The sequence below is a fragment of the Alosa sapidissima genome, chromosome 19 (assembly GCF_018492685.1).
Source record: "Alosa sapidissima isolate fAloSap1 chromosome 19, fAloSap1.pri, whole genome shotgun sequence".
NCBI lineage: Eukaryota > Metazoa > Chordata > Actinopteri > Clupeiformes > Clupeidae > Alosa > Alosa sapidissima.
In genome coordinates this window covers 7,233,446-7,248,022 of record NC_055975.1, presented here as the reverse complement: position 1 = coordinate 7,248,022, position 14,577 = coordinate 7,233,446, and the positions used below count along the sequence as shown (strand labels likewise).

The following is a 14,577-nucleotide window of genomic DNA, read 5'->3' as shown; positions in this document are numbered from 1 at the left end:
CTGATAAAGAGTTGGATCGATACGTTTTAATACAGTCTACTCCAAACTGACAGAACACCAACAGGAAAACGCTCTTCAGCATGAGCAGGACGGAGAGCTTTGTGAGGAGGGATATCAGACCTGGGGTGGCAGGTAGCGGCGGTGGGAGGTGGGGAACTCATCGAAGGGCTGGGCGCGCACGTAACAGCCGCGGAGCTCGCTGGGCATCATGCCCCCGTGGGGTGAGAAGGGCTCCTTCATGGGGCTGCAGATGGAGGGTGGCTCTGTGGGCACCTGCAACACGCACGCACAAACAAACAAACAAACAAACAAACAAACAAACACCCAGTGAGAAGTGTGAAATCACTACACTTCAGACAGAACACACATGATTGTAGCTAAACCTATTACTACAAATTACCCGGATATATTTTTATGTTTTGTTAACATTTTACTATGAAAGATTCCACACCCCACTTTACTAAACCAAACAAAAGCAGCACAAACAAATAAACACACTCAAACGGAATAATGAGGAAAGGGCAAACTAATCTACAGCAGTAATTAAACAGGTCAGGGAAAGCTAGGTACCAACACCATCAGGGTCAAATTCTTCTTTATAGGAAAGTTCTACTCATGTCTAACTTCAATGAGCACTGAATTGCTTACACGAAGCTGGAAAAAAGGCTAATGATGAGCGTATTTGAGATGAAGCCTTCTGCTGCCCACGGGAGCTCCCCAACTGTCCACAAGGTGGAGCTCTGTGCCTAGGAAACACATGTGCTGCTGGATGACTCCACACCTTCTGTGTGAAGAACTTTCGAGTTCATGTCGTCCTTGCACACGTTCCTAGCATTTCTTTTTCCTTTTTTTCCCTTCTCCGCCTTTCTGTGGGTGGGTGGCAGAACTAGGGAGCTGTGACTGATGTACACCGAGAACCTTTGAACGTGCCAAATGCAAGAATCCATCACTCCCGACACCAGCGCATTCCTCCCAGTGACAAATCCCTTCTTCACCCGCTCCCAGACATCATTATTCTATAATACAGACTTTATCTAAATATGGCTGAAAGGACGAGAAAGGTCAAATTACGCACGCCTCCTAATATTCTGATATTTCATCGCACAGATGAAGGGAGGGATAGTGAGGAACTAAAAAGGAGATCAAATGCAAGAAATTAATTTTGTGCATGCACATGTGCACACTCAATATGATTTTGAATATGTAACCTTGATGCATAGAGAAGATGTGAAGAGTTGACTGCACTTGACCAGTGATGGTGGATACCGGTCAACACACACCCACCCACCCACCATCCTTCCTGACCAAATGTTCACTCTGTCAATGACAACATGGGTCAGTGATGACTGCCCTACAGGTGAGGCATCCGGCATCATGAAGGACACCCATCTATAGATTGTCCACTTTTTTTCACAGTTTCTGTGCCGACTTCTCTCGTGCTGCACCAGCGCTAGCTAGCATCAGAGGGAGGCCCTGTGTGTAAACATGTGCCAAACGGCTTTGTCTTGGCCCCCTCGCGCCGTATCTCTTGCACGCAAACACATGCAAACCTACTTGCGCACGTGTACGTGCACACTTTCACCCTTTCTATCTTTCTTTCGCCCCATCACACACACACACACACACAGACGCCCACGCCACCCACGTCCTGGCTTCTCTGCGCTCCGTGTGGAGGAGGCTGCTGGCACTGGTTCGTCGCTGCCGTGCTTTGTGTGTGTGTGTGTGTGTGTGTGTGTGTGTGTGTGTGTGTGTAGTAGCCCACGCCAGTGTTTTTAACGCACAGCGGAAATCTGGTTTGCTCCCAGCTGCTGCTACAGTAATTACTGTCCTGTGGTTGCTAAGAGATGCTTCCTTCGACTTCTTTTTTTTTCACTCTCCTATCTCTCCCTCCCCCTTTTTTTTCTTCGTTCTCTTTTCCCCCCACTCCGTCGTTCTCTGCCATTACTCCGTATACGTATCTCTATTCCCACCTATTCTGGAATGCAGCATGCCGTGTGAGTGTGCGTCACAGACAGAGCAGAGAGCATGGAGGGAGAGAGAGGGAGAGGGAGAGAGAGAGAGAGAGAGAGAGAGAGAGAGAGAGAGAGAGAGAGAGAGAGAGAGAGAGAGAGAGAGAGAGAGAGAGAGAGAGAGAAAGGAAAACGTATGGCCACTGAGTTAAAGCGAGAGCATGTGTGAATGAGCACATGAGTGAGTGAGGGAGAGCGTGGCCAATGAGTCTGCCGGGACAATGTCATAAACCAGATCCAGCTGGAGAAACGTTGCCCAGAACTTAAAAAGCCAGATGACAGCTGTGTGTGTGTGTGTGTGTGTGTGTGCGCGCACAAATGTGTAGGAGTTTAGGGAGAAAAAAGAGAGGGGGGGGTATTAAAATGGGAAACAGACTTGGAGCTCTTCTAGCAGTCCAGATTCTTGCATGGTCCTACCCCTATATCAGGCAGACAGCAGTGAATGTGGACACTCAAAAATAGCCAGCTTGTGGCTAACAGCTAACAACTCACAGCTAGCATCCTGGACATTATGGAGAAAAGTAGAGAGGCAGTCCAAAGCCCACAGAGCCTGGACACTCACATAACTAGCCACACTTAAGCCTCAATCCTATGACAACAGGTTGTGAAGTAGTTGAGCAGATGTGAATCTGTGGTCACACAGGAAGAGACACGAAAATAGAGAAGTGATTCAGGCTAAAATTCTCTCTTTTCTGTGAAAGACAAAGAGGCAAGTTAGAGGGGTATTGTATGCGTGTGGTTTACAGGATTTGCCTTTTTGATGAAAATGTTTGGAGACTGATAAGACCGGCATAAACACAAGCTTAACTTTGGCTCACCACTTCCTAAACAGGGTCAGAACATCCAGCTTAAAAATCCCTCAAAGGTTAAAAAAAACACAGGTCTTGACTGCGCCAATTAAAATGATCACTACCTCCCAAAACAAATTGATGAAGTCTTTACAACATCCAGAACGACAGAAAGAGTAGCAAAGGAGTTTGTGAGAGACAGAAACAGGAGAGAGAGAAAGCGCTGAAGCCAACAGGGCCCCTTGGCTGCAGTTAAGATGGCTGCAATCACACAGGGAAGAGAAGGGAAGAGCGAGACTTAACGCTCCTGTTCCCAGTGGGCCAACCTTCTGGCTGCTCCGTTGGTTCACATGTGTGGGGCTATCGCAGGCATTCACACAACTCTGTGGCATTCCTGCTAAATAGCCCATGTGTGGCTCTTTCAGGCCAAGAATCCGCTGCTTGTGAATTTATCCAGCAGCTCATGGAGTTCCATGGGAGAAGCGTTCCTTCCCCCTTACTCGCGCTCTCTCTCCCTCACATTAGACTAGATTGTGGGCTCACTCTCCTCTCTCTGTGCAACTTGGCAGCAGAAGAAATGGCTTTATCAGAGAGCAACAATGCCAAAACGGTGTCAGAAACAGGCACTGTGTTGCACAGTGACATGTTAAATCACTGTGTGTGCATGTGTGTGTGTGTGTGTGTGTGTGTGCCCTTGATGGTGTAGTGTGAAAGGGGGGGGGGGCTTAGGTCACTGCTGGGCTGTGGGTGTTGAGCAGGAGGAAGACTGTGGTCTGCAGTCACAAGGAGACAGCAGGATGTGGGTCTTGGTGTGTGTGTGCATGTGTGTGTGTGTTCCGTGGGGGGGGGGGGGGGGGGGGGGGGGGGGGGGGGGAAGTTATTTGAGCCTTTGCTGCTCCAGAGCTGCAGCTGGACTGTGAGACAATGTGTGTGTGAGTATAAGTGTGTACGAGTGTGCATGTTGGAGGGGGTGGTAAGGCTACGGTTCCAGATGCCAGGGCACTAACGTCTCGGAGCTGTGAAAACGCGTACCATACCAAGGCCTGGGTCAAATCAGATTACACAAGTCTCTCCCAGTGACTAAGACAATATGAGCATGAAGCTGCCTACCCTTTTAGTATGCCAAGTGATTTTTTTTTTTTTTTTTTTTAAATCACAATCTTCAGGAAAAAATGTTTCATGATCCATGTTTCATATACCATGAATATGATCTGATTATTAGAAATGAGAAAAAGAGGAACTAGGAAACCACAAACACCTTCACACTTCTAGAGGGCAAGATAAAAAAAGAAAGCCATTTTAATTAGTTTACGGTCGAATTTCGAGAAAAGGGCTTTGGCTTTGTGCCAGCTGGTGCTTGTGTCGTTTCGTGGTCTGCCTGTGTGCGGCTTTCACTCTGAAACACTGCAGCGCTTCGGTGACTAAGTGTTTCGTCCGTTCCCAGGCCTGCAACCCTGCGTGCAGTCTGATGCCATGTCACCATGGCGACACTCTCGGCAGCTTCGCTGCCGCTGCCTCCCCCTGCCTGCTCTTCTGCCGCCTAGCAACAGTCGAGCCACTGGGCTTCCTGTATCATTGATCTCAGGTGATCTCCGCAGGAGCAGCTTTTCCCAGCGATGTCTCTGCGAGCTCTGTGAATGAAGAGAGCAGGAGGAGGGGGATGGCTACCGCTGCTGTTGCTAACTAACCAACACCCCCTCGCATTCACATTTTCTGTAATACATTCATCCATTTAGTACACTACTTACATCTTTGTTTCATAAACACTGCTCATTGAGAAGTAAATCAAATTCCAGCCAGAATTACTGTACACCGATAAGGATCATACAGTGTTTATTTCAAAACAGGTCTTGTCCAAATGCCAAGGGTCAACACATTGCAACTGAATGTACTCCTCACATTCAATTGATATGCTAACAACTTGAACTATTATGGCAATTTCATTAGCACAGAATTGTGGTGAAAAACAAAAACAGATAGAAGGTTGTTATTTCGTACTAAGATGGCAAGTGATGAACGTTTTTTGATGGTGCCTTAGTCCCTCTCTCCTGCATTGATTTGACATCTGTCTTTTAAATACAGTAGACAATGTGTGTCAAAGCTCAATCACACTAAACCTCATGAGTTTACAAATAACAATATGACCAGGGTTTATGATAGCCAGTAATTGCTAGCTTTAAATATCCAGTAATAATACTTATACCAAACTAAACAAAACAGAATGTATCCAATCATGTTTCATTTTCTTTGAAGCTTCAGGTTGAGCTCCACCCTACAGAGCCTTCAGCACCACATCAGAAGTGGCAACAAACTGAAAATCTCATTTGGATTGTCAGAAACATCAGAATCCAGCTAATCAAATGGTTCTATTTCTACAAGGTGGTCTAATCTATTGGAAATATCAGCAGCTCTCCCGATTTGTTTGAAAGAAAAATTCAGACATCTATCTATTCACATATTCACAAATTTAGCTGCCTATCCTATATACACATTACAGTTGCATTTGTAACATAGATTGCTATTTAAACACTAGATTACGGTACCCGAAAAGTTTTGGATTTCGAGAACTCAACAGGACACACCAGATGCCAGAGAAACTAGTTTGTGACACAACAGATCACAACAGCGTGTTTGTGTTCTGAAGGCCAAGGAGAGGCAATGTGCCTATGGCGCCAATGCACTGGTCAAACTGCAGTCTGAGAGCACTGGGAAACTAAAATGCAGCCAATTTACTCAAGATACCAGGTTAAAGTGCCGCGTCAAGCACAATCTCACACTGTATCAGATATCACCCACAAATCTTTGATCATTTTCATATTGAAATAAAACCACGCACTATGGGACAGAAGCCAAGGGGATGAGTAGACTTCCCTTACTAAAGGACCAATGGTTGAGTTTTACTTAAGGGACGTGGAGGATTGCAATGAAGTATTCTGTCAGTTCAGACTTATTTAACAAGTCCATGTATTGACCATCCTGTTGCTAACCATTTGGGCAAGAGCAAGGTAAAAGAGAGTAAATTATGAGAACTGTTTAAATTCAACTTTAATATCTCCAAGATTAAAGTAAATCTCCACATAGCACTTTGTATAGACCTCTCTAAACCTAATGTGGCATATTAAAGTGTAATTCCAGCGAAAATTGACACAAGGGTGTTTTTCTGCATTAAAATACATCAAATAAGCCGTGGAGACCGTATTTTTTGTTGATCAACCATTACAGAGCTTGCTCCGGTATACGCTATAGCCCCAAATAGCAAACAGTGGATTAGTTAAGGGCCATGAGCGAAACGGGTTCGGGTCCGGGTTCGTTAACTACGTTGTTGGTGCTTCATTTTATGTGTAGGGACCTTGAGCAAGGTACTGACTAGGTTTGATGCTGTTTTGAACAATATTACTGGTTAAAAAAATGCTATTTGGGAAGCGTTTTAGTCATGGCCCTTTAGCTAATCCAATGTATGGGATTTGGGGCTATAGCGGATACCGGAGCCAGTTCTGTAGTGGTTGATCAACGGAAAATACTCCGTGGCCTATTTGATGTGTTTTAATTCAGAAAAACACCCTTGGGTCAATTTTCGCTGGAATTACACTTTAACATTTATTGGTGATTTTAAGTATTTGGGGCTCCAGTGACACAAAACCCAAAATAAAAAAATAAAAACAGTTCTCTCATCGTCTCCATCTGCAGTGAGTTCCAGGAGGACTAGACACACAAAGCCATGAGTCTAAAGCCTTACCTGTAGTCCATCTTCAGGAGTGTCTGAGTCGCTGTACACTGGACAACCTGTGGAGGAAAACATGCACAGAGTTAGACATGACTTTAGCTATTCACATTTAAACATAGCATGGAAGAGCATCAGGACTAAATGAGAGACGGCTCAAGTGACTGACTCTGGAGTCTCTGTGACCATTTCAATCTGCAGTACATCACATTCCTCTCTGAGGGTGAGTGAGGGGAAAACTATCCCAACATTCTTAGTAACATTGCAAGCAGGCTGCACAGAGAAGAAGTTGCCTGTATTGTAGCATTTCATGTTCAGAGTTTAGGCCATGTTGACTGAGTGGATGGTTAGCAACAACAACAAAAAAAGAGGCAGGGAGAGGGTCAGTGGGAATTTTGCTAGAAAAAGAAAAGTAGAAAAAGGACAATATCAGGGAAAAAAACAGTTAGTGGTTTGTCTGCACAGATATGCCTTGAATTTTAGACCATATACTTGATCTTGTGCATTGGCAGAGAAAGTAGTGAATGAGGGGGGAGAGAAAAGAGAGAGACAGACAGACAAAGAAGAGAAAGAACGAAAGGCTGAAAGATCGAGAATGAGAGAGAGGGCCAAGAGACAGAGCAAGACAAAAAGCAGTAGGAAGAGAGAAAATGAGTGAGGGAAGGAAAGGGAGGGGTAGAGAGAGAGAGAGAGAGAGAGAGAGAGAGAGAGAGAGAGAGAGAGAGAGAGAGAGAGAGAGAGGAGAGAGACGAGAGAGAGACGAGAGAGAGAGAGAGAGAGAGAGAGATGACGAGAGAGAGAGAGGAGCGAGAGAGAGAGAGAGAGAGAGAGAGAAAAAGAGAGAGAGAGAGGCTTCAGCTTCAGGCTCCCTGCAGCACGACTCCTCCAATGCCAAGCCAACTGTTCTGGATGAGCCATGTGCGCCGTTGCCGTGGTAACAGAGCCGTGCATAGCTGACACACACTGCGGGTCCGGGCAGCGGTGCGATGCAACAGGAATACAGAGGAACCTGCTCACTCTCTCGCGTTCTCCCTCCCTCTCTCCCTTTTTCTCTAGCTTGCGCGCTCGGGCAGCATTACACAACACGCCCGTGCCTTAACTACTCAAGAGACGGACACTGGTTGCCTGGCAGGCCCGCAGCTCTATGCTGAGGTGCTCCAATGTGGCCACTTCAGCGGACTTGGCCCTCGGGAAAAAAAAATATCACAACAGAAACGCCACATTGACAAAGTCCAGAGGATAAAATGTTCACTCCAAAACAACCCCCTCAGCACACGTTTTTTACAACTAAAAGCTGTTCAAACTCAAACATCCCTCCTAGTGCAGATTATACAAACTAAGATTTTGGAGCTAACTAGGAAAAGAACTAAAAATAGGCTGTTTGTGGTATACGAGTCTGAACCCCAAACAAATGTTGTAAGTAGACATAAATGTGTGCTAAATATCTATCTATTTATTTACAAGGATGTAGAAACATTTGTTTTCGACACTAAGAGTAATTGGCCATCCCACCACAACAAGATTGAAGATGACCTCATATGTCCCAAGTCTGTCCAGCTGATGTGATATCCATTTCAAACAAAAGGGCAGCATCATCAGGTCCAAAGTGTGAGTGTAGAGGAGTCCATGGCCTGGCCAGATGTTGTGCAACATCGGTGTGGTGCAGGGGGTCTGCTGAGCAGGCTGTTTCCATGCTAACCACTAGCCTCACTGTTTCACTTTCCTACTCTCAATGCTGTGAGCACCTGACAGTCCCATGACATACTCTTTCCCTTTCCATGTTCTTCTGCTGATCGTTCAACTGATGGGCAACATCAGACATTGATATAGTCCAGTGGTCTCAAACTCCTGGCCCACAAGACAGCCCCTTGGTCAATTTGGATTTCTAAAGAGATTCAGCCCGCACATCAATTTTGTGTTCCGCTAAGCTACTGAACTGACGAAAAAATATTCTAAAGCACCATTACACCACCAAACCTAAAAGAGCAGCTTATGAGAAAATAGAAAACAACATCATGACTTCAGACACGTCTCTCAGTAGAATTATTCCCAAGAGCCAGAAAAGAATGTGATACAGTTGTGAAGCTATAATATGGAAAGCAAAGCCATAGCCAAATTAATTTAATTAGGAACACTTTCTGAAAGACTGAAAGTTACTGTTGCAGGTTGTGGATATTCTGCCCAGAAAAGGCATGTTATTTAGAAAGTAAACATCAGTCTCCAATAACCATGACAACAATGGCAGAACATACAAATTGATGGACAGGTGTGCACTAAAGCAAGAGTTGCTAACATTCATTCACTTAATAAAAGAGACATAGGCTAATGTCAAACCTATACTAAGAAAGACAAGTACAACAAACCTAGATCAAAATTAAATTATTGAAACATCCAATAGCCTGCATTGGTGCCAGTAAACAACTGACAAAGTTAAATGTTTTGCCATCCTAAACATTCAACCTGTTTGGTATTTGTAACTACCCAAAAAGAGATTCCCAATACTTTGAACACACTTTGAATCCCAAAACTGAGGCTTTGTATGACTTCTGGGGGACAACTTTCTTCATTCTTGCCAGCCCAGTCTAAAGAGGCCATTTTCATAGATCACAGACTCATTTCCATCTAGCATATGCAGAAGATGTAGCCTCATGAAGATTGCGGCCCCAATCAAACAATTACCCTTCATATCCTCTTGCCTAACTTGGGACTTTGTTGCTTAGTGTAGATTGACAGAATGACTGTGCGTCCCTGGTACCAGAGACCATAGGAAACGTTACTTAGAAGTTCAGCATGGTAAAGACCCACCTTGCTTAATGTCCTCCAGGGCTCGGCGTATACCCCTGTCGAAGGCTCGCGCGTCAGCTGGACTCTGAAAGGTTAGGCCAAACTTCTTGTTGTCAATCCGCCAGTGGTGGAAGATGGGATTGACTTTGTTGTAGACCAAGTCCCTCTTGATGTTACACTCCAGCACAATCTGAACATAAAAAGGGACATGAGGCTTACACTTGGGCCTTTTCATGATCAGTCACCACTCAGTTATTGGAGATGGAATACAAAAAACATGTGGCGGACACATTGTAGATTACAGTAAAGGTATAATTTCATTAATATGTTACACAGTAAAAAAAAGACAGCAGTCTGTGCAATGTTACTGATACTTTCATTGTGACGCCTGAATTCTAAATTTGGAATTCAGCATTTGGAAGTCCTCCATATGCCACACTACTGAGGAATATTAATTGTTAAGTCTCAGGCAATGGTATGGGGCCTATGAAAGCAGTCAAAGTCTGCGTTCAAAAGCCCATTATTAATAAAGACCTTTCAATTGGCTCCAGGCCTTCCTATGAGCAGATGAAATGAAACCAGAGATGCCTATTAGTCTTTGGGGCTTAGTGTGCGAGTGTGCGTGCCTGTGGTGTCGGTATGCAGTTCAATGTGTATATGCATGTGTGTGTATGTATAGCATTCTCAAATAGAGCAAAACAACCCCTGTGTAGCTTTCTCCTCAGAGTAAAGCATGTCATTCAAAGCAAAGTTCCCTCCCTTTTTGACGTTGACGCACAACATACTTTTGCATTTGTCATAATTCAAACCCAAACAAGGAGCAACTAAGCCCAAAGCCCCAGAGGGGGTGGCTTTCAAACAGGGCCTCCAGAGCATTTCTAACTTCAAAAGCCGGAGGTGTCAGGAGGTTGGCTAACCCCTCAAATAAACTGACTGTAAGTGGATTAGGGCCAGTAAATGCCCTAATGCAAGGGCTAGGCCAATCTGCTTGTAATGTGAGCTGGTTAGTCCTCTGGGCGCGCACACACACACACACACACACACGCCATGCTAATCTGCGTCGCCGGCTAAAGCTAACTGTGCAGGTGAGCTGGGTGCTGCCAACAGGGGCAGGTGCACGTGCACGCTAACAGTTTTGCTCTGGTGTTTTTGGAGTGTGTGTGTATGTGTATGTGTGTGTGTGTGTTTGAGTGTGTGCATATGTAGCCTGTGTGGCTGGGTGAGTTGAGCCCTATGTTTACTCAGTCGCGCACAGGGCCGGGGTGTGTGGGGCGAGGCTGGGTAGTTTACGGGTGGGGTGGGGTGGGGGGGGGGGGGGGGGGGGGGATCTACCAGGCAGCCTGATTGTGAGGGCGAGACTGAGTGGAGCCAGGGAGAGTCAGGTGAGCACAGGCACAGCAGAGGAGGAAGTATCCCCGTTACAGCATACGAGGACGACACTCTACACCGCATTCCACCAGGCGGGGAGAGCCACGGCGCAAAATGAGGAAGAGAAAGAGAGAGGGGTGGAAACACAACAGCAGAAACCTTGACTGGGGTGAACTAGACATGGTGTGCTTTGGAGGGTGTGTGTAAATAATGTATGCATGTACGTGTGTGTGTGTGTGTGTGTGTGTGTGTGTGTGTGTGTGTGTGTGTGTGTGTGTGTGTGTGTGTGTGTGTGTGTAAAAGAGGGAGCGAGAGAAGCAATGGAAAAGACAGAGAGACTGTAGCTGAATGGGATTCCAGCTGAGTGTCCATAGCCGCTGTGTTCAGCACTGGGATGGAGGGGGGGGGGGGGGGCTCACCGAGATGAGTGATGGCCAGTGGACCCACAGTCGAATCATGGAAGCACAGGACCAGCAAGGACTCTCCCATGCTGCTACACCATCACTCAGAAATCACAAGCATCCACAGCTCAAATGATCATTCTCTCTTTTTTTCTTCTTTAACTTCCTTATTTCAATACCCGTTATGGTTGCATCGTTTAGTGCTCCAATCTGTGATGGACCCCCCCCCCCATTTCCCATTAAAAGCTATTTGACATGTAGTAATTGTGTAGCCAATTAAGCTCGAGTCCTTAACATGGGAACATTAAGTGAGTGCAGGCACACTGGGAGGCTATATTTGGCACCAGCTGACTCATCAGTACACCCTGTACCGCATCGTTACACACGTGTAGGCAGATCGCCCCTCCGACACTGTTGTCATCGGCTCTCGCTCTCTCTGTCCCTCTCTTGCACCGTCTTAGTCCTTGAGTCAGGGTCTGTCTTTGCATATTCAAGTCTGTTCTTGTCTTCTTGCTGGTCTCTTTTTTTTGTATGTCTTTGCCTTTGTCCCTTCCATTATTTTGCTCATTCTCTCCTGTCTCTTTCACACCATCCTCTAATCTATGCCTGTGTGTGTGTATAGTTGTTTTCCCTATCAGCAAAAAATGGAAGCATTTCTAAAGGAGAAAATGATCGTAGTCATCTGAGCACATTCTCTTAGAGCTGGTTTGCAGCAAGACACCTCATGAGTAACCTCAGGCTCGGTAAATAAAGTGCATCCAGCATGTTACCACTAGTGTTCACACCCGCCCTTTCTTCCTCCCTGGCCCTTTTTGCGTGACTTTTGCGAGTTTTGAGTTTAGCTAGATGCCGTCCTAACTGGGAAGGCTAATGGAGAGGCTAACCCCGTACACTGGGCTATGTTTGTAAAGGGTTACAATACATTTCCTGTGTCCTCTTCTGCAGCTCCACAACACTTAAATACTGCGGCAGAAGCAGGGACGAGGCAGTGAATCATCCTTTTTGAACTCCCCCGTGAGCCGTGCAGAACAGAAACGCAGTGAGCTCTATCGGGGGCTTGTGAGCGTAAAGAAACAGCTACTACCGGGTAAATCTAATCCAGGCCTGGATTCACCTCATGCGTCCAGCCAGCCCATGAGCAGTCCTCAACCCCATGTACGCACATAAATGCAAGCAAGCGCACACACAAATACATACACATTCTCACACACTTACATTCACACAGGGAGTCTCGTTTGCTTGATGAGATCAGGCTAGTTTACCCAGGAACTGGCAGCAATTCTCAGGTACCTGTGCTGTGGAAGAGAGCCAAAGGCTCACTTCCTCCGGGGGTTGAGGATATGACGCCAGAGCGTCACCCTTATGGCTGTGCAACACTCCCCACTTAACAAGCACACTTTCGACTGGGTGTAGATCTGGAGTGGTGCCTGCATGTGTGAGGTAGGTCATGTGGGACAGCGTGCTGAGGTATGTGTGAAAGTTGTAGGCACGACTCGGCGCAGCTTACCGACTTGTCTTTGAGCCGCTCCCCCTGGATAAGGAAGTCAGCCCCACCGCCACTGCCATTTCCACCAGTACTCCCATTGCCGCTGTTGTCGTCAGGCCGACTGACTCTGTGGACAGTGACGCAGCTCAAGCCTCCACCCCCCAGGGGGAGCCACCCTCCGCTGGAGTCGTCCCGTGTCATCACCACTGCTCTCACACGTGCGTAACTGTCACTGTGGGGAGAAAGACGGAAAATATATATATAAATTATATATAGCGCATACAACAACTACATGCAAATGTGCACGTCTAGGTTCACATGACAGTAAGAAGGATCGATGACAACTCTAAATGCCATATGAACACAATATAGTTTCCAGAGGGAAACATAAACCTCACACAATTTAGGCCTACATCTATTGTGCTCAACAAGACGTAAAAACATTGAGACATTTTTATTTTTTTATTATTAAGGAATGGTACGCAGGGGTCTTAAGCAACTAGTTTTGGCATCATAAACAAATGTATCTTGATATATGGCCATGTGAAAGACACACCAGTCGTTCTCACCAGCTGCTGAGGACGTGACCAACAGAATTGCCAAAATAGACTCATTAGCATGCTAACAAGCTTTTATCGGTGTGGTTGTTGGTGTTTGCATGGTTTTGCATACCTTTTAGATAGTTGCCTGGCTAGTTTTATACCAAACACTTTTTAGTGCTACGTTAAGCCTGATTTCCAGCATTGTACTAAACTGCTGTATGACTGACTGGAGAATTTCACTCATGTGCCACTGGAAAACGGTCAAAGTTCACAGCAAGCAGCCTTTTACAGATCCCCTAGTGACACATTAAGGAAGGTGGGCAGGGAAAGGAGGGGGAATTTGACCTCTGAAGACATCCTATGCAACGTGCCACTAATGTTACATCAGCTTCTTTTTTATCTTGTAGAAAATTGATGGTGACAGCAGGATGCACCCCCCCCCCCCCCCCCTTCCGTGGCCAAACCGGTCAGAGAAGCGCTAATTAGGGAGGTCAATAACTCAGAGGCTAGTTTCCAATAGTGTGCTCAACCATGTGAGAAACTAATGCGAATGAAACAAACTAGCTTTTATGTAACATCAGCACAGTGGCACAGGGACGAGGTTCCGATCGGTTAGAAATTAACCTTGCTTATCCGCCTTTCTCTTATTCCTGTCCTATAAAAACTGCTACTTGTCTGGTGACTGTTTACCAACCTTCCGCTCAAGATCAATGGCCTGGTTAATAAAAACAGGGCAGTTGTTCTGGCCACCAAAGTCAAACAGGGTCACACAGCCTTAAAACACCCCAACGACAACAAAAAAATGACGGGTGTGGAGATAGTTAGCTTGGACTAAGACTCTTGTTCTGACACTTCAGAATTGAAAATACAGAGAAAAATAAATATCCATTCAAACTGTTTCAGTCTTAATCTATTTTGCTACAACATAGGTGTGTATCAGTGACAATGCCACGTTGTCCACAGTTTTGAACAGGACACCATTTCCAATGTTTCCCAAATCTTAGCTAGACTGAGTGTGGATCAGAGCAGCTAAATAAAAAAAAAAATGGAAAAAAAGTAGTAAATTAAAATACTATCGATGAAAGCATCATTCTTTAAATTCATTCTGAAATGTGCTAAGCCTCTCCTGGAGCTGACAGCATGTTCCTTCACATTCTTCCTTTTCAGGTGGTCGAAGAGATTTGTCATTTTACCTCCGGAAGTGTCAACTTTTTCCCAAAAAAGTTCACAGATAAATTTGCTTAGAGAAATATGTGACTGTGGCCGAACTATTGCCCCACTACTTACTATTTTCTGGCACCGGCTCCTCAGCCTATGAATGACACGTGACATAATTTGCCCATTAGATGGCTATGCTGGCCATCATTCTGTTGGTTTGTCAACACACCATGTGTCCTCTAAATGTTTATGTGACGCTTGAATACATTAGGAAGCCGTAAAATGTCACAATCTTGCCTGAAAAATAGATTGTGGACGTC

At 45.6% G+C, this 14,577-nt stretch overlaps 1 protein-coding gene across 1 annotated transcript in view; it reads right to left on the bottom strand.

Moving 5' to 3' along the window:
• The window catches only part of spred1 (sprouty related EVH1 domain containing 1), a 33,098-nt gene that overhangs the window by 5,622 nt on the left and 12,899 nt on the right, over nt 1–14,577 (bottom strand). The window contains exons 2-5 of the mRNA XM_042072314.1: nt 12,579–12,789; nt 9,324–9,492; nt 6,534–6,580; nt 121–273 (exon numbers count right to left, since the gene is read on the bottom strand). Of these exons, the coding sequence (XP_041928248.1) occupies nt 121–273; nt 6,534–6,580; nt 9,324–9,492; nt 12,579–12,789 (580 nt within the window). The remainder of the gene's footprint in view (nt 1–120; nt 274–6,533; nt 6,581–9,323; nt 9,493–12,578; nt 12,790–14,577) is intronic.